Raw genomic sequence first — 20384 nt, forward strand, 5'->3', positions numbered from 1 at the left:
CGACGCTAATCACACCATTCATAAACACACAGTGAGAGATTAGATCAGAGCAAAAAAAAAGAAAGAAAAAAAGAGAGCGAATCTTTTTACTCAAAGATGATCGGAGAACTTGTGGATCTGTTAACCGGCGGCGGAAGTGATGAAACGACGACGAAGAAGGTGAAAGGAACGGTGGTTCTGATGAAGAAGAACGTCCTCGATTTCAACGATTTCAACGCTTCGTTCCTCGATCGTCTTCACGAGTTCCTCGGTAACAAAATCACTCTTCGTCTCATCAGCTCCGATGTTACTGATTCTGGTAAAACTTCTCTTCCTATTTCTTTTTTTTCGAATTTCAAATTTTGATTTTGTTTTCTTCGTTTGTTCTTTAAAAAAAAAAAAATAGATAACTAATTATTATATAGATTAAGTTCGCGATTACCAATATTTTTTGTTATTTTCTTATTGTTTTTTGTTTTACCCACTACATATCATAAACAATTTACCCCATGATTTGTAATAACATTTATTGCGAATTAAATTGTGGAACCAGTACCAGAGAACACGTCTGTTGAAGATACTACTACGAAACTAATTAAAAGTAAACTTGTGAGACCATTTTTTGTTGTTGATAATCTAAATTTCTAAATAAATGGTCTTACTTGAAAAATTATCAATTTTCGTAATTTGTTTGTTTTGATGTGTGGAAACTTCTTTAACAAGAAAGCTTGGAACGAAGAAAAGAAGCTTGGGAATAATTTTGGCTTTTTCTTTCTTTCTTTTTTCTCTTAAAAGGCCAAAAAAACAATTATTCTCTGTGTCAAGAAAGACGAATAAATCATATAATTTCTTTTTGTCTTACCAAGTGATATAGTTTACCTTTGTTCCTTCTTCTTTAATACATATTTTTAATTTATAAAATAAAGTTGATTCCGCTCATAAATATGACAAAATATATTTATATTAATATAAAATATATTAAATTTTAATTAAAATATAGGTATTGAAATATGAATATGAATTTTTTTCGTTCTTTCGTGTCTCTCCCATGCTAGTTATTTAAAAAAAAATAGATTGTTTACTTCGGTTATTAATATTAAAAATTAAAATTAAAATTAAAAACACAAACAGAAGAAAAACGAATTCTGTTAGATTTTAAATCTCCTATATAGTTAAATGTCATCTTACTTTTAAATCCAATTTTCAGTCATTTTTTATTAACTAATTTTGTGGAAATACTTCTTTAAATATATATAATTATGTTTGGATCTGGATGATATTGTTAAAAGCAAAAACTTAGTAGTAAGTACTACTAGTCATGAATGCTTAAAAATGCTCTGACTGATTTACTCTTTTACAGAGCAGGAAACAGAGTGTGGGTACTTGTGTCCCCAAAAGAGGGAATCTATTCCATATCTTAAACAAAATATATATTCCATTTGATTTGGAACCATAATCACGTTTAATAGTTTTCGTAATAGTAGATACCATAAAAATTTTGAGAAATTTAAAAATATGTTATTATAATACACAATTAATACTGTATAACTTTTGTGTTATTTGTGAATTTTTTTATTTTTTTATTTTTTTTTTGCAGCGAACGGTTCTAAAGGGAAACTAGGGAAGGCTGCTCATTTGGAGGATTGGATCACAAGAATCACGTCCTTAACCGCAGGCGAATCAGCCTTTAAGGTCACGTTCGACTACGACAGCGATTTTGGTTACCCTGGAGCCTTCTTAATCAGAAACAGCCATTTCAGCGAGTTTTTTCTCAAAAGTCTCACACTTGAAGACGTTCCAGGCCATGGCAGGGTCCATTACATATGCAATTCTTGGATTTACCCTGCTAAACACTACACCAAAGACCGAGTTTTCTTCTCCAACAAGGTAACTAAACACTTCTCGGTTTCTTTTCTTGACTAGTATTAGTCTAAATATGTTTTCTTGATATCAATGTAACGTTTACATCTGTTTCAGACTTATCTTCCACACGAAACACCTGCAACGCTGCTCAAGTACAGAGAAGAAGAGCTAGTGGATCTAAGAGGAACCGGTGAAGGAGAGCTAAAGGAATGGGACAGAGTATATGACTATGCTTACTACAACGATTTAGGCGTCCCACCAAAGAACCCACGGCCTGTACTCGGAGGGACACAAGAGTATCCTTACCCAAGAAGAGGAAGAACCGGGAGGAAACCAACTAAAGAAGATCCTCAAACCGAGAGCAGGTTACCGATCACATCAAGCCTAAATATATATGTTCCGCGAGATGAGAGATTTGGACACTTGAAGATGTCTGATTTCCTTACTTACGCTCTGAAAGCAATTGCTCAGATTATCCAGCCTGCACTTGAGGCTGTGTTCGACGTGACTCCTAATGAGTTTGATTCTTTTGAAGATGTTCTTAAGATATACGAAGAAGGAATCGATCTACCAAACCAGGCTTTGATTGATAGTATCGTTAAGAATATACCACTTGAGATGTTAAAAGAAATATTCAGAACAGATGGCCAGAAGTTCCTTAAGTATCCAGTTCCTCAGGTCATCAAAGGTACATCCACATTTCTTATATATTCCTAAGATTACATCTAAATACGTTTACCAGTGTAACTAATTTCGATTTGCATCTTTACTAGAGGACAAAACTGCATGGAGAACTGATGAGGAATTTGCTAGAGAAATGTTGGCAGGGCTAAACCCTGTTGTTATTCAACTTCTTCAGGTGAAATCCATAACGAACATTGGTTTCTCTTAGGTTATTCTGCTGTCTTACAGGCTATTGGTATGTTAACTTGCAGGAGTTTCCTCCTAAAAGCAAGCTTGACAGTGAATTATACGGTAACCAGAACAGTACAATCACCAAAAGCCACATAGAAAAAAGCTTAGATGGGCTCACTGTTGAAGAGGTAAAAACTAATGTCACATATTAAAGCACTAATCTGATACAGAGTCAATTTTAAACATCTTGTCTTTTGCTATTTTCAGGCTCTAGAGAAGGAAAGGTTGTTTATATTGGACCACCATGACACACTGATGCCATACTTGAGACGTATAAACACTACCACGACCAAGACTTATGCATCTAGGACACTTCTGTTTCTGAAAGATGATGGGACTTTGAAGCCATTGGTGATAGAGCTAAGCTTGCCTCATCCTGATGGAGACAAATTTGGAGCAGTGAGTGAAGTATATACCCCTGGCGAAGGGGTCTATGACTCGCTGTGGCANGTACGTTTACCAGTGTAACTAATTTCGATTTGCATCTTTACTAGAGGACAAAACTGCATGGAGAACTGATGAGGAATTTGCTAGAGAAATGTTGGCAGGGCTAAACCCTGTTGTTATTCAACTTCTTCAGGTGAAATCCATAACGAACATTGGTTTCTCTTAGGTTATTCTGCTGTCTTACAGGCTATTGGTATGTTAACTTGCAGGAGTTTCCTCCTAAAAGCAAGCTTGACAGTGAATTATACGGTAACCAGAACAGTACAATCACCAAAAGCCACATAGAAAAAAGCTTAGATGGGCTCACTGTTGAAGAGGTAAAAACTAATGTCACATATTAAAGCACTAATCTGATACAGAGTCAATTTTAAACATCTTGTCTTTTGCTATTTTCAGGCTCTAGAGAAGGAAAGGTTGTTTATATTGGACCACCATGACACACTGATGCCATACTTGAGACGTATAAACACTACCACGACCAAGACTTATGCATCTAGGACACTTCTGTTTCTGAAAGATGATGGGACTTTGAAGCCATTGGTGATAGAGCTAAGCTTGCCTCATCCTGATGGAGACAAATTTGGAGCAGTGAGTGAAGTATATACCCCTGGCGAAGGGGTCTATGACTCGCTGTGGCAGTTGGCAAAGGCTTTTGTGGGCGTAAATGATTCTGGAAATCATCAGCTTATTAGCCACTGGTAATGAATACGAAATGGTTAAAGTTGCGGGAAAAACACTGTTTTATCTACATGATTTTGAGGTGAATGTTTTGATTTTTTGCAGGACGCAAACACACGCATCGATTGAGCCTTTTGTGATTGCCACAAACAGACAGCTGAGTGTTCTTCACCCGATTTTTAAGCTCCTTGAACCTCACTTCCGTGATACCATGAACATCAATGCGCTTGCTAGGCAAATCTTGATCAATGGTGGTGGTATCTTTGAGATCACTGTCTTCCCTTCTAAATATGCCATGGAGATGTCATCTTTCATCTACAAGAACCACTGGACCTTCCCTGATCAAGCGTTGCCTGCAGAACTTAAAAAGAGGTAATTCATATTTACACAATCTTGCATTTAGGCAAGTGAATATAACATTCTGATCACAGAAACTGTTGTTTTTATGGCTTTTGAATTGCAGAGGGATGGCCGTTGATGACCCAGAAGCACCACATGGGTTACGTCTGAGGATAAACGACTATCCTTATGCAGTTGATGGGCTTGAGGTTTGGTATGCTATTGAATCATGGGTCAGAGACTACATATCCTTGTTTTACAAGACAGATGAGGATATCCAAAGGGATACTGAGCTCCAAGCCTGGTGGAAGGAGGTGCGCGAGGAAGGTCATGGAGACAAAAAGTCAGAACCATGGTGGCCTAAAATGCAAAACCGAGAAGAGCTTGTGGAGTCTTGCACCATCATTATATGGGTGGCTTCTGCTCTTCATGCGGCGGTTAACTTCGGACAGTACCCGATTGCTGGATACCTCCCAAACCGACCGACCATAAGCCGTCAGTTCATGCCAAAGGAAAACACTCCAGAGTTTGCAGAACTTGAGAAGAACCCTGACAAAGTGTTTTTTAAGACGATCACAGCTCAGCTTCAGACACTTCTTGGGATATCTTTGATTGAGATTCTGTCTACTCATTCGAGCGATGAAGTGTATTTGGGGCAGAGAGATTCTAAAGAATGGGCTGCTGAGAAAGAGGCGTTGGATGCGTTTGAGAAGTTTGGTGAGAAGGTAAAAGAGATTGAGAAGAACATGGATGAGAGGAACGACGATGTGAATCTCAAGAACAGGACTGGTCTGGTTAAGATGCCATACACTTTATTGTTTCCGACCAGTGAAGGTGGAGTTACTGGCAGAGGAATTCCAAACAGTGTCTCCATATAAAAAAAGGTCTCATCAGATCAGGGACTATCTCACAGAGTCATAGTCAGGTTCTGTTATACCATTGTTTACTTCTTCTACACGTTAACCGTTGATTCTTGTTATTATTAATCGGTGTGGCCTATAAATATCAGAATAATACAGTCTATACTATTATAATTGTGCTTATCAGTTTATCCAAACCAAATACATTTTAGAAATGAAGTTCTGCCATTGTGGTAATTAAAACCTTTTAGTTTTATGCTTAACTAAGAAAAAAAAAACTAATGCTAGTGAAGGTGAGAGACAAACAGAGGAATACTTTGTTCGTTTTGTACAAACCGGAGTAATTTAATTAGAACTTTGCAGAATATTTGAATGGTTGCTGAGGGAAAGATAAAATTCTAATTTTTACAAACGAAGTAATCAAATTCCAATTCCAATTTTTGTCCGGTTGTACAAACCGGGGTAATTCAATTGGAATTTTTTTGTGTGTCCCTAAGCAACCTAGTCATATTCAAATTGGATGATTATGATTAACCGAAATACTCAATCCAAAACCCTACCTTTTAACTCTGCCCTCTTCGCCTTCAAAAAATATCCAACATTCACCGCCTGACTTTGAGTAAACATAAGCTTTTAAAAGTAACACACAGGATTCTCCAATGAAACGAAGGTTAGTTTCTTTGTCAGCTTTAGGATTTCGTAACTGATAAGCTATCCAAAACTCAAAAACCAAATTAATTATATGTTTTGTTATTGTTTAATTTTGGCTTTTGACAGCAAAAAGGGGAGTAAAAGTAGGAATAATCCGGACAGGATAAGTGAGTTGCCTGAAGTTTTGATTGAGAAGATATTGTGCTTACTTCCTACAGAAGTTGCCGCAAGAACGAGTGTTTTGTCCAAAAAATGGCAGTCTTATTGGAAAGTGATGCCTAAAGTCAAGTTTGATGGTTTAAATCGCGGACTTGAACTCGGAATCTTTGCAAGTCTTTGCTTTCACATAAGGCTCCTGTTCTGCAGAGATTACATCTCAAGGTTCGTTTAGATGGACGTGATAATGTACTTGATTTTGGAATCTTGATTGGAATTGCATTAACCCGCAATGTGCGTGAGTTGGTACTCGAAGTTTACTCCCACAGAAGGGCGTTCAGGTTTCCTAGAAGCTTGTATAACTGTGAAACACTAGAGACTTTGGAACTCATGCTTAATGCTGTTATGGATGTCCCTTCTTCGGTTTCTCTTAGATCCCTTAGAACTCTGAACCTTCTTTGTGTGGACTTCAAAGACGAGGAATCCATTGTTAATTTTTTATCTGGCTGTCCTAATCTTCAAGATTTGGTATTGCGTGGATATATACGTAGCCGTATGAAAATTTGCAAAATCGTAGTGCCATCTTTACAAAGACTAACAATTCATAATGGCCATTGTGACCCAAAACATTGGCATTATATGATAAATACTCCTTCTTTGAAATACTTGAAGATTAAAGGGTCTATGGCTTTTGAGTCTTCTCTGATAGTGAACGTACCGGAGCTGGTGGAGGTAAATATTACTGATGTCTCTGAGATAACCGAGGAGAAGCTTTTGATAGTTCTTACTTCAGTCAAACGCCTTTCCTTGGCCATATCACCCTTGAATTTTAAGTTTCCTATTGGTAGCATCTTCGACCAGTTGGTTTGTTTGGAGCTAGGTACAAATAAAAAAGCATGGTGGGATCTACTTTCCTTCATGCTTCATAGTTCTCCTAAATTGCAAGTCCTCAAGTTCATCGATGTAAGCAAAGCTGATCTAATAATAACATAAATGCTTTGCGTTTTTCTAAATGTTTGTTGTTTGTCTCAGGACATAGGTTGGGTGGACAGTGTTGAGGCTACTGGAGTATGGAATCCACCAGAGAATGTTCCTAAATGTTTGTTGTCTCACCTTGAGACGTTTATGTGGAAAGGCTACAAACGGAAACGAAAAGAGGAGCTAGAAGTGGCGAAATACATTCTAAAGAACACGAATCGCTTGAAGAGAGCTTCTTTCTCCTTAAACCTCATCTGCAGTTATCGAGATAGGCTTGAGGTTCTCAATGATTTGAAAAGTGTTGTCAGGGATAGAAATTCATGCCAGGTTCAATTCATCATATGAAACATATAATATTAGGAATGTCTTTATATATATATGTGTAACGTTTACTGTTCTTTTATTTCAGCCGGTTTCTTGGGATTATTTCTATTTGTTTTAGATGTGAACATTTGATCTTTTGTTATAATGATAAAATCTTATATTGGGTTAAAGTTAAGAATTTGAAATCTGAGACTCTTTGAAATTGTAAAAGAATAATAAAAAAAAAAAGACAAAACCAGTTAGAGAAGGAAGGTTCAAGAAGTGACCGGAGCTTGGTTCCCTCCGAATTGGAATTGAGGTTGTTGTGTCTCCTGAGAACCATCTACACCTAGAGGTTGTTATGTCTCCTCAACTTTGCTTCATAGATGTCACTATTGTTATGGCTTTGAAGATTCTCCATTTTTGCGAGCCCTTCTACATTCAATCATCTGACTATAGGGTAATTGTTAATGTCCTCTGGACCTCTGCCTCTCCCACCTTCAAAATTAAAAGAGATAGAGAAGAACATTGATGAGAGGAACGACGATGAGAATCTCAAGAACACGACTGGTCTGGTTAAGATGCCATACACTTTACTGTTTCCGACCGGTGAAGGTGGAGTTACTGGCAGAGGAATTCCAAAGTGTCTCCATATAAAAACAGGTCTNTCCTTGGCCATATCACCCTTGAATTTTAAGTTTCCTATTGGTAGCATCTTCGACCAGTTGGTTTGTTTGGAGCTAGGTACAAATAAAAAAGCATGGTGGGATCTACTTTCCTTCATGCTTCATAGTTCTCCTAAATTGCAAGTCCTCAAGTTCATCGATGTAAGCAAAGCTGATCTAATAATAACATAAATGCTTTGCGTTTTTCTAAATGTTTGTTGTTTGTCTCAGGACATAGGTTGGGTGGACAGTGTTGAGGCTACTGGAGTATGGAATCCACCAGAGAATGTTCCTAAATGTTTGTTGTCTCACCTTGAGACGTTTATGTGGAAAGGCTACAAACGGAAACGAAAAGAGGAGCTAGAAGTGGCGAAATACATTCTAAAGAACACGAATCGCTTGAAGAGAGCTTCTTTCTCCTTAAACCTCATCTGCAGTTATCGAGATAGGCTTGAGGTTCTCAATGATTTGAAAAGTGTTGTCAGGGATAGAAATTCATGCCAGGTTCAATTCATCATATGAAACATATAATATTAGGAATGTCTTTATATATATATGTGTAACGTTTACTGTTCTTTTATTTCAGCCGGTTTCTTGGGATTATTTCTATTTGTTTTAGATGTGAACATTTGATCTTTTGTTATAATGATAAAATCTTATATTGGGTTAAAGTTAAGAATTTGAAATCTGAGACTCTTTGAAATTGTAAAAGAATAATAAAAAAAAAAAGACAAAACCAGTTAGAGAAGGAAGGTTCAAGAAGTGACCGGAGCTTGGTTCCCTCCGAATTGGAATTGAGGTTGTTGTGTCTCCTGAGAACCATCTACACCTAGAGGTTGTTATGTCTCCTCAACTTTGCTTCATAGATGTCACTATTGTTATGGCTTTGAAGATTCTCCATTTTTGCGAGCCCTTCTACATTCAATCATCTGACTATAGGGTAATTGTTAATGTCCTCTGGACCTCTGCCTCTCCCACCTTCAAAATTAAAAGAGATAGAGAAGAACATTGATGAGAGGAACGACGATGAGAATCTCAAGAACACGACTGGTCTGGTTAAGATGCCATACACTTTACTGTTTCCGACCGGTGAAGGTGGAGTTACTGGCAGAGGAATTCCAAAGTGTCTCCATATAAAAACAGGTCTCATCATGGACCTCGCGCGAAGTGGACCTTATCATATTAAGACTACTAGAAGTGCACTCGCGCATGCGCGAGATAAATTTATAATAATTTTAATATATCTTAGATTTATTAAAATATTTAAAATTTTATATTTTGTGTTTCGATAAATTATCTTATGTTTGTTATTTGTTATGTTTTTAAACAAGTATTGTCAGTCACTTAAAATGAACGACTATTGATTAGTTAAGCATTAAACTGATTTTTTTTTGTTAATATAAAATGCTACTTTAAAATATTTAGTCTGTATCCTATAATATATAGAACTCTTCATGTTTTGATGCAGAATCAAGATGTACAAACATTTTTTACGTTGGAAAAAGAACATTGGATACGTATAAAATAAAATGCGGCTGACCATGAACATTATGTGTTAGTTTGTCCACTTTTAATATAATCTATAAAACATCAATATCTTTTAAAACCAGACACCTCCAAGAAAGGTGAGACAATAGCTTGAATTTTTAGAATAACCTCTTCTTGAGTCGAAACTCATGCTCTTCCTTCATTCTATGTATAATTAATTTCATTAATTAGATAACTAAAGATAGCATAAATAATTTTGATATTTATATATTACCAGCATGCTTCACACATGCTTAAAACTTTTATTATTATAATTTGAATGTTTAGCAATAAAATATTTTAATTTTAGTGAATTATACAAATGACTTCAAATACATTTGTGTTCTAGAAGTAGAATTCTTTCTGTTTTTTGATTCATTGCATTTGGAAAAGAAAGTTCTCTGTTAAATATTTTTATATTTTTATCACGTACTTTATATCTATTGAACATACTAAATGCAAACTGAATTTTAGTTTAGAATTGAGTAAAAAATGTTATTAATATATATTGATATATTATAATATCATATAAAACTTGTTTTTTTTTTGTGTTACACTTTTCTGTTTAAATATATATATATATGTTGTATTATACTCAAAATGACCAACAAAAATGAGTAAAAACATACCATTGTATTATCGAGTTACTTTTTTTAGTGTTAACTGCATAACCTAAGAGAACATAAAATAATTGTTCACCAGATATTCTTTTTTTTTCTTCTATGTTCTTATTTTTAAAAATCATGTAATGGATGGAAGAAGAGATAACTCAAATCTTTCTACTTTTCCAAGACATTGTTTTTCTCTCTCGTTCCCTCCGTCTCTCTCTATAGAATGCAGCTGGGATTAGTTTAGGGTGATCTTTGGATCTTTCGACTTGATAAACACGTGGTAAAAGTGAGTCTTGTTAAGTGCGTATTGATGAAACTTGCACAAATGGTCAAATCCCATTGCCATGCTCTGCATGCGGGTAAGCACTATCATCCCATCATCAACAATCGATCATGGCTAGGAAAAATAATGGAACACTGAGAAGAGAAAAAAAGTGCATACATAGTATAACCCAAACAATAATATTGTGAAAAGAAATTAGATGTTAATTATATTTTAAGAAAATAATTAAGACTAAATTGTGTAAAAAAATAAAAACTGAATTTGGAAGAATCACATGGCTTTGGAAACCCATATCATGAGTTATATATCACCTAGACGTCCAAATCTTCCTCAACCCTAAACCCTAAACCATTTCAAAACCTTTCTCATAAGAAGTCATAACCTATAAATAAAATAAAAGACTATGGAAATGGTTATCGAAAACAAAGTTAATCAATACATACAAACACAGTTGTAACGTTAAGGAACAAATTTAAAGTAATATTATTCGAAACAGTTAATATTTGTTTAAACTTATTTTCATGGGTAATACATACAAACACACTTGTATAAAATATAGCATGGGTAATAAGTAGCGTAAATATTGTGACTAAGAGATTAAATCTATTAGGATTTATGAATTATGATCAAAAACAAAAAATTTTATATTAAAAATTTATCAAATGGATCAAAAGAAAAAAAAATTACATCATTGATATACAAAATAGGCATTCGAAACAACATTTACCAACATTTACAAGTGTGATTGTGTTATGTGCCTAAGACCTTCTCCATCTAACTCTTTCTAATAAATAACTACATTTCACATGTTCATTTCTATATATGCTCCAAAATTTCGACTCAACTTATTTAACTCAAAACCTACAAAGTCACATAAAGGAAAAAGTTCAACATTACAAAATTTAGAAAATTATGTGAGAGGTAGAGTATGATGTTTGATGAAGACTTTGTCTACCTATTTATAGATAAATTTGAAGTAGTATGAGAGGTTTTTCTGTTTTTTTTGGTCAAACATCATGGGAGTTACAATTATATTTCAAAGAATAAATATACCATAGATTTTGTCTTTTTTTTTTTTTTTTTTTTTTTTTTTTTTTTTTTTTTTTTTTTTTTTTTTTTTTTTTTTTTTTTTTTTNTTTCATATGATGAAAGATTTGTTTTTAAATTTTCTCAAACATCATGGAAGTTACATTTTAAAGAATTAATATGCAATAAATTGTGTTAAAGATTATTATTAAAGAAATGACAAAATCATATTGTTTTATATTTTGAAATTATTTTAGAATAAATTGATTTGATATTTTGGCACAAAATCTGTGAAACAAATATTATACTTTTTTGTCAACATTAGTAAATAATTTAATAACAATATTATACTTTTTTGTAAACATTAGTAAATAATTTAATAACCATCACATTATATTTTTACAAAATTATGATATTAATATTTAAATCTTTAATAATCAGAAATTTGTTTTTTTCCAAATTTATGATATTAATATTTAATTCTTTCTTATTTGCAAAATTAATATTGATAAATGATACCTATGTGAAATTATAATGTTATGTTAATTATATTAAATATTGAAAAATGATATCTATATATAATTACTAAAAAGACATTGTATAAATGTCAATATATTTTTTTGTACAGAAATATCATTTAAATTTAGTGAATATAAAATGTGTATGTACTTTTAAGAAAAATGAATTAATTTTTTTAATAATTGAGAAGTGAAGACAAGTGTCGAAAATATATGCTGCCAAATGTCGTCGTATTATGCAAAGTTAGCAGAAAACCTTCTCATATTATATAAGATAATATATCTTAATTTTTTTTCTACAAATTAAGAACATCTTATAAAAATTCGAACCCTTACAAAATTAAATCATCAATTCTACTTTGTGTTTTAGTTCTGATACCATTATATATTTATTTTCTTTTGTTCAACGAGATTTTTTATAGAATGAACTGAGTTACTGAGTACAGCAAAAATACCGACTAAACCGAATGAATTTAACATCCTCCAAAACCCTAACGTCCGCCGTCTTAGTTTGAAGGTCGTAACCATAAGGTTTTAACAGCAACACACATGAAATTCTCCAATGAAGCGAAGGTTAGTTTTTTTGTATGTTTTAGGCTTTCGTAACTAATAAGCTCCAAAACTCAAAAACCAACTCATCTTGTTGTTTGATTTTGGCTTTTGACAGCAAAAAGGGTAGTAAAAGTAAGAATACTCTGGACAGGATTAGCGATTTGCCTGAACCTTTGATTCAGCGGATATTATGCTTACTTCCTACAAAAGTTGCCATAACCACGAGTGTTTTGTCCAAAAAATGGCAGTCTCATTGGAAAAAGACGCCTAAAATCAATTTTGATGGTTTAAATCGCAGTGTTGAACTCGAAAATCTCTGCAAGTCTTTGCTTTCACATAAGGCTCCTGTTCTACAGAGATTTCATCTCAAAGTTGGTTTAGATGGACGTACTAATGTAATTGATTTTGGAATCTTGATTGGAATTGCATTAACCCGCAATGTGCGTGAGTTGGTACTTAAAGTTCACTCCACCAGAGACTTGTTCAAGTTTCCAAGAATCCTGTTTGAATGTGAAACACTAGAGACTTTAAAGCTCAAGCTTAATGTTATTATGACTGTCCCTTCATCGGTTTCTCTGAGATCCCTTCGAACTCTGAACCTTCAATATGTGGACTTCGGACACGAAAGGTCTGTTGTTAACCTTTTATCTGGCTGTCCTAACCTTCAAGATTTGGTAGTGCATAGAGATCCAAGTTGTAGTGTGAATACTTTCAAAATTTTAGTGCCATCTTTACAAAGACTAACAATTCATAATGGCGATGGTGGAGAACATGACTGGAGCTATATGATAAATACTCCTTCTTTGAAATACTTGAACATTGAAGGGTCTGAGGATTTTGAGTCTTCTCTGATGAACGTACCGGAGCTGACGGAGGTAAATATTACTAATGTCTTGGAGATAACCGACGAGAAGCTTCTAACAGTTCTTACTTCATCAGTTAAACGCCTTTCCTTGGCCTTATCACCCTTGAAGTTTGAGTTTCCTGTCGATTGCATCTTTGAACAATTGGTTTGTTTGGAGCTATTCACATATAAAAAAGCATGGTGGGATCTACTTTCATTCATGCTCCATAGTTCTCCTAAATTGCAAGTCCTCAGGCTCATTGATGTAAGCAATGCTGATATAGTAATAACATACATTGTGTTTTTCTGAAAGTTTATTTTTTATCTCAGGAAATATGTTGTATGGACAATGTTGGGGTTGGAAAATGGAATCAACCACAGAATGTTCCTGAATGTTTGTTTTCTCATCTTGAGACATTCATGTGGAAAGGCTACAAATGGGATCGAAAACAGGAGATAGAAGTGGCGAAATACATTCTAAAGAATACGAATCATTTGAAGAGAGCTACTTTCTCCTCAAAACGCATCAGTTATCGAGATAGGCTTGAGGTGGTCAATGATTTGAAAAGTGTTGTCAGGGATACAAATTCATGCAAGTTTGAATTCATATGAAACATATATTTTTACTAGGAACGTCTGTTTATATGTATTGTTTACAATGCTTTATTTCAGCCGGTTTCTTGGGATTTATAATTGTTTTTAGATGTTAATTAACATTTGATCTTTTGTTGAAATGATAAAATATTATTTAGGGGTTAAAGTTAAGAAGAAAAAAAAGATTAACTGGTTGAAGAGTTTGAAGTCTGAGAGACTCTTTGAAATTGTAAAAGAATAAAGAAAAAAAGACATAACCAGTTATGTCTTCTCATCTTCGCTTCAAGCAAGTATCTACACCTAGAGTTTGTTTTGTCTCTTCTATTACCATCTGGATATGTATTCGGGTTCCTGAATGTGATGTTTGAAATCGTCCAATAATCTTCCTTCTTAATACTTTTCTCATAGTTTTGAGCCAGAAGGTTGGCAAGACAAGGTAGAGCACAAATGGTACGAAGAGCAAGAATAAGAACAGTTGAAGAAGGATGTAGGAGAAGTTCAACAAGTCTTGAGACAAGACCGAGAATGAATTAGACTTGTTCATCAGTAGATATAGTCCGGTCTTCTCACTTTTTTTTTTCCCCTTAAATTTTTGTTATTATCTATATATTTATTTAAGCAATGTTGTTAAAGTTTCACCCTACTATCATGTAACATATTAAAAAAATACCATTACATTTTAATTAATTTAATAACTAACAAAAGAAAAACTTATATTAGTTTATAAAATAATAAAACAATATTTTCGAAATTATTTAATAAAATTATTTAACTGATTCTATTTATTGTTTCAGAAATCTTGGGAGACAATAACAAATTATTTAATTGGCTAAAATTTATTTTTTTATACACAATATTCTATATATATGTAATCGTTTATCCTATAAAACACAAGTCAGCTGTCCAATAAGATTAAACCAAATCAGGTTTAAATTTTATTTAAATTTAAGAATTTCAAAAAATTGTAAATACGATCGTGTGTTAAAAAAAAAAGTTTTAAAACTGTGTATATATGCAATTTCGTAAAACATTTCTTCGTGCCCATAGCATTCTTTGTAAACAAAAAAAACCTGTAAAAAAATTAATCCCTAATTTTACTCCACTAACAGATCAACGTTGAGAGTGGTTTACAACCGATCCATCTCCTATTTAAATCCAATTTCAGTTCTCTTGATTTTTCTCTGTATTTAACTCCTCTCCATTGTTTTTAATTTTCTCCAAAGTTATAATTATCAGCCAGGTAAATCCTTTAACTTTTGTTCATAAATTTTCTCTTCAATTCATATTAATTATAATTTTTATTCAGTTGGAAAATGCAGATGTCTCTACCAAAGAAAAGTTCACCCCTTATTCATCTGTGATCAAACGTCTGGATCTACATAGACCAACTAAAACGAAAGGGGCTAGGCTTTGATCAACGAAATCCAAGGAATCCAAGTAAGTACTAACTGTTTTTGATAATAACCACTCAATATGATTTCATTTGCAATTTTGGCTTCAGTCCTTCTATTCCTCTGATTCAGGCTTAAGTTTGTGTTTTCGAGATAACTTGAGTAGTGTATTTATCTACTTCTACTGAACTTTTTACTTAAGCATTAAAGGGTACTTTTTCTTTACTACTTACAGATTTTGGGAATTAGATTTATGAATTTGCAGAATGAATGTGCCTTACAAATTTGGTAAAAATCCAGTTACAAGAGCACCACTGAAAGGAGAAGATTTGAAGATTTGATTCCTCTCATCTTTTACAAGTACACTGAAGGTTCCTTCTTTCTCTTGCTTTACCTATTTATATGATTCGTTGTGATTTTTTATCCTTGAGATGACCCTGAAACAAATCTGTGTTGGTGTCTACGATCTTGACAGGATTCCAAGCAAAAAAAACATTAAACGAAACTAATCAAATCTTGGAAGAAGCATGTGTCTTTTAAAAATTACAAGAGACTTAACGAAAAAATTCGAATAAGCATTCATCTTTTACACTGGGCGTCGGGCGAGATATACAAGAGGCCACCAACTTTGTTGAATTTGGGAATACATATTGTTGAGAATAGAATCGCAGACCCCGATTCACCTGTGTAGTGAATCGCATACCGCGACTATGCCCCTACTCCTCTTCTATTCACAGATTAATATGCATAATATAAACATAACACACAGATTTAAAGAGTTCCCCTCATGCAGAGGGTACATCTCGTGTGAGAACCTTCTCCCACAAACATTAACTATCAATCAACCAAAGTTTACAATAGTATTTAATATACAAGCATAGAGAACTACTACAAAGAAAAGAAGAAAACATAGAGTATCTAGCTTTTCTTCTTCCCCTCTCTCTGTCTCTGGTTCAGCTCTCCCCTCCATGTATAACCCTGAAACACCTCCAGAACCCCAAAGAAGCAGTTCCACCTTCGTCTCTCATCAGAGTATCCTGAAGACACCTTAAACCTAGACAAGGTTATGTCCGGCTCTCAGCCCTTCGACCCCAGCCAAGCTTCTGCTGCATTATCATGGTTCTGCGCACAACTTAAATCTCCATGTATGATGCCTTTCGCATGCTCTCTGCACTGCGCACTGCGTCTCTGCATCTACAGCCGCCACCAAGGTATCACCAACTTCTTCTGTGTCTACGTTAGCGCATTATCTTGTTTCTTCAACCCTAGCTTCCTTTATATAGTGAAACCCTAGAGCTTATGTCGGTTTACCCTTGCAGACTACACAACCCGGATCCTGTATGGCTACACACCAATATAGGCCAAATTCATGGTTCAAACCAAATAAGCCCATATAAAGCAAACATTTACAACAAACTCCACCTTTTGCTTCATTTGGTCCAACTCACAAAATCCCCTTTGTGTTGATTCTTTCCTGAGAAAAAAAAAAAACTTGTCTTCTCGTAAAGAACCTACAACTTCTAATGATCCTTATGTTCGTCGACCTTAGGAATTTTCAACTTCATCTTCAGAAACTTCAAGAGATTCGCGACTCTCCCTCAAGCATCCTTCTCCTGATGACTGTAATCTCACTTGTAGACGAACTCTGACCATTGAATCCGACATCTCCGAAGAAACCCTTACAACCTTGTTCGTTGATAATCAATACAGAACACAACCAACATTGACTGTTCTTTTGTGTCCTCCAATGCCATCCTCTGACATTGCTCTAAAATTCCCAGCACCTACCGAATCCTTATACTGTCTCATGACTGTCACTATATTCGAACTTTCTAAAATTTCAGTCTGTTCTTGACAGCTTCTCTGAATCACTTATGATGCTCTTCAGATGTCCCAACAAGTTCGTGTAAATCCTTACACGAATCATCTTTTTCAACCTTGTTTCTCTTAGTCTTAGAAACACTTATGAAGACCTTTACTTGATTCCCCTGTTCCTCACAACATCTCCACCTAGAACCAGAACTTCTGATTCACCCACATGTAACACTTTACTTGTAGAACTTTGTTCTTGAAAACCTTTTGAACAAGTAAAGCCTGAGATATCAACCTATCAACACAAATCATCACAACCTTTTCCATGGTTTCTGATAAACACCACAGACCTGTTATCATGATTGTATATCATTTGTATCCGTCTGCAACCTGATTCACTTGGTCGACCTTTGATTCCCCTCATGTGCACTGAGCTTGAACCAACTTCCTTGAATCCCATGCAGAACACATGAACCATACATGCTTCAAACCTGAAACAATCCCTGATTCATCATGTAAACAATCTCAACTCAATGCATTACTTCTGAGATTGAGTTTACATCCCATCTGTTTAACCAACTGCTTATGAACCCATGTTGTATGATCTGACAATACAAGCTCTTGCTCAACCTCATGTTAAAACGGATGTATGACCAACAACTTTTGAACCTCTGCTAGTCTCCCTATAACAGCCTTTAGCGCTTCACTCTAGAATCCCAGAAGGCACACCTACTGTTAACATAACTCTGCATTAGTTCTTCACTTCTGCAGAACTTACCAAGAAGAGACTTGGTACCAGCATCATACATTTTCTCCCCATTCATCAATCAATTTGACATGTCTTCACCTTTTAAAAAAAACGACTTAACCCATTTTTTTATTTAAAAAAAATATTAAATAATAAATAATAATAATAATAATAAACTACAACTAGTGGTCTCATACCCACTAGCCACCTAACCACAAGCACAACCAACAGCGGAATTAACAGATACCAAGATCCAAACAATAATCCAATAACTAATAACCAATAATCAAATATAACAATACTCCAATATCAAACAACAGGAAACAAGGAACCAACAACCTAGCAAGTTCTAAAGACCCAACTCTAGCAACCTAGCAATGCCAGACAACATCCAATCGAGTCCCTAGAACATCTTCCTCTTCATCGCCTTGTTTCCACGATCACACTTTGTCTTTACCTGCACCACAAACACATATTGAGATGCATGAGTATTTGATAAACACTCAGTGAGGCAATCCTCCCATCTACTGGGCTATACACACAAGCAACAATGGTATCAATGTTCCAAACAATCAACAAACAAGACATACAAACCAGGAAATCAAACATCGTCTTGCTGGAAGGGAGGTGTCGACCGACACCAAGTGGTGTCGATCGACACTCCCTTTGCACTCGCGATCCGCTCAAAGCCGAGAGTCGAATCTCGCTCCCCAACCTCTTCCAAACCGTCCAATACTCAAAACCCAGGCCAAATACATCCTTAGGAACCTGTAGGAACCAATCCCAGCAAGAAAAACACTCAAAACAACAACAAACAAGCAAGAACAAGCACATCAAAGGCTTAGATTAGCCATGGTCATGCACTCACCTCTTTGCAGGAAGATTCAGACCAACAAGAACGAATCCAACCTTCCTAGCAAGCTTCTAACTCCTTCCCAGCCTTGGATCTCTCAAGAAACAGCAAGGAATCTCACAAATCTCTCTCAAAAGCTCAAGAACAAAGTTTTCTCCCTTTGACTCTCAAAAACGATAAATGGCGACAAAGACAAACCCAAAAACCCTTCCTTTCATCGACAAACACTTAAGTAACCCGGTTCAATGGTTTCCCAAAACCAAACCGAACCAAAACGATGATTACAACATTCTGGTCGAACCAGGAAACCATGGTGTCGACCGACACCACCATGGGTATCGATCGACACCCACCCCCAAAACGCAGAGTTTTGGTTCCCGGACGTTACAATTCTCTCCCACCAATATAGATTCGTCCTCGAATCTCAACCAAACAACAGTCAAGGACTCCCGTGCCATCGTCTCCACGGCCCGCACTCCTCCAACCAATCTACGAAAGGTCACCTCTAAGCGATAAACTCATGCTCCAGGCATTATTTGCTCTCGAATTTTGGACTTTCCTTTTTTCATAGGCCTAAACCTTGAGTTTTTATTGGCTCCTCATCAGACCTAAGTCTGCATGCCATAATGTTGGCTCCTCATCGGGGCAAGGCCCGCATGCCATAATATATATATGGAAAAATCCAATACTCGTCTCTCGGGTTACCACCCTACAACGCGCCCCGGGATCTTCATCCGAAGTCGATATACCAACCATACTCCCAAGCCACAAAGTCTCAGAATATGGCAGTACTAGGAGAACCTAAGTCCCCCACGAGTCGCGAGCAAACAATTCTGAACACGTCTGAGTCCTATCCCTATCCAGGTTTCCTTCCCGTGGCTCGTGTAAGACAACACGATGCCCTACCAACCACATATCCCCTCACTGGGATACCTCATGACCACACAAGGATCATCTCACTGCCCAACGGGCCGCCACAAAGGCCAAACAAATGTCCTAAACAGGACCGCCACCAAGGCCAAACAAATGTCCTAAACAGGACCGCCACCAAGGCCAAACAAATGTCCTAAACAGGACCGCCATCAAAGCCAACTAAATGTCCTAAACAGGACCGCCACCAAGGCCAAACAAATGTCCTAAAAAGGACCGCCACCAAGGCCACTCGTCCCGAAGGACCGTCACAAAGACCATCTGTCCCGAAGGACCGCCTCAACAGGCACTCTGGCTAAACAGCCCGCCACAAAGGCCACACTCTGGCTAAACAGCCCGCCACAAAGGCCACACAATGGCTAAACAGCCCGCCACAAAGGCCGCACAATGGCTAAACAGCCCGCCACAAAGGCCACACAATGTCTCGAAAGACCGCAACTAAGGCCACACAATGACTAAAAAGTCCGCCAATAAGGCCACACAAGCCCCCCATGGCTTCCCCCACTAAAATGGACAAATTTTAACTCACATAAAACTTTCCACTTTTACCACTTTCCACTTTTACCACTTTCCACTTTTGGAAACTTTCCATTTCAGGAAACTTTCCTCCAAAAACCCCGCCTCACGGAAACTTTGTACCCCGAGCACCACCTCATCTTGTTACTTAGTCGCACAACCAACCACCCCAAGCGACCAAGTAAACAAGAGAGATGGGCTGGAATACCCCATTCCCGCTCCAGCCATGGATTATAGATGGGACCAGGCTAGACAAGCTCAAGTCGCGGCTTGCTTCTCATACCACTTCTTAAACCTTGCCTTCATCCTCGCCTCACGCTCCCAAGTCTGCTCCTCAACACCATC

At 36.0% G+C, this 20384-nt stretch overlaps 4 protein-coding genes across 4 annotated transcripts; all 4 read left to right on the plus strand.

Annotated features, from left to right (window-relative positions):
* On the plus strand, positions 1-5296 carry LOC104701021 (linoleate 9S-lipoxygenase 1). Its single transcript, XM_010416642.1, has 8 exons — positions 1-298; positions 1577-1866; positions 1957-2530; positions 2616-2701; positions 2778-2885; positions 3601-3902; positions 3988-4254; positions 4346-5296. Exons 1-8 carry the CDS (start codon positions 97-99, stop codon positions 5097-5099), a joined length of 2583 nt encoding a protein of 860 aa, XP_010414944.1. The 5' UTR covers positions 1-96; the 3' UTR covers positions 5100-5296.
* Positions 5741-7211, plus strand: LOC104704568 (putative FBD-associated F-box protein At1g55030). The gene is given in 4 exon segments (XM_010420627.2): positions 5741-5751; positions 5859-6049; positions 6052-6851; positions 6921-7211. Coding segments are annotated over 4 exon segments (1293 nt in total).
* Positions 7640-8356, plus strand: LOC104704569 (putative FBD-associated F-box protein At1g55030). Its single transcript, XM_010420629.1, has 2 exons — positions 7640-7996; positions 8066-8356. Exons 1-2 carry the CDS (start codon positions 7640-7642, stop codon positions 8354-8356), a joined length of 648 nt encoding a protein of 215 aa, XP_010418931.1.
* Positions 8785-13862, plus strand: LOC104704570 (putative FBD-associated F-box protein At1g55030). Its single transcript, XM_010420630.1, has 3 exons — positions 8785-8957; positions 12467-13460; positions 13526-13862. Exons 1-3 carry the CDS (start codon positions 8785-8787, stop codon positions 13805-13807), a joined length of 1449 nt encoding a protein of 482 aa, XP_010418932.1. The 3' UTR covers positions 13808-13862.

This window comes from Camelina sativa, chromosome 7 (assembly GCF_000633955.1).
Source record: "Camelina sativa cultivar DH55 chromosome 7, Cs, whole genome shotgun sequence".
Taxonomy (NCBI): domain Eukaryota; kingdom Viridiplantae; phylum Streptophyta; class Magnoliopsida; order Brassicales; family Brassicaceae; genus Camelina; species Camelina sativa.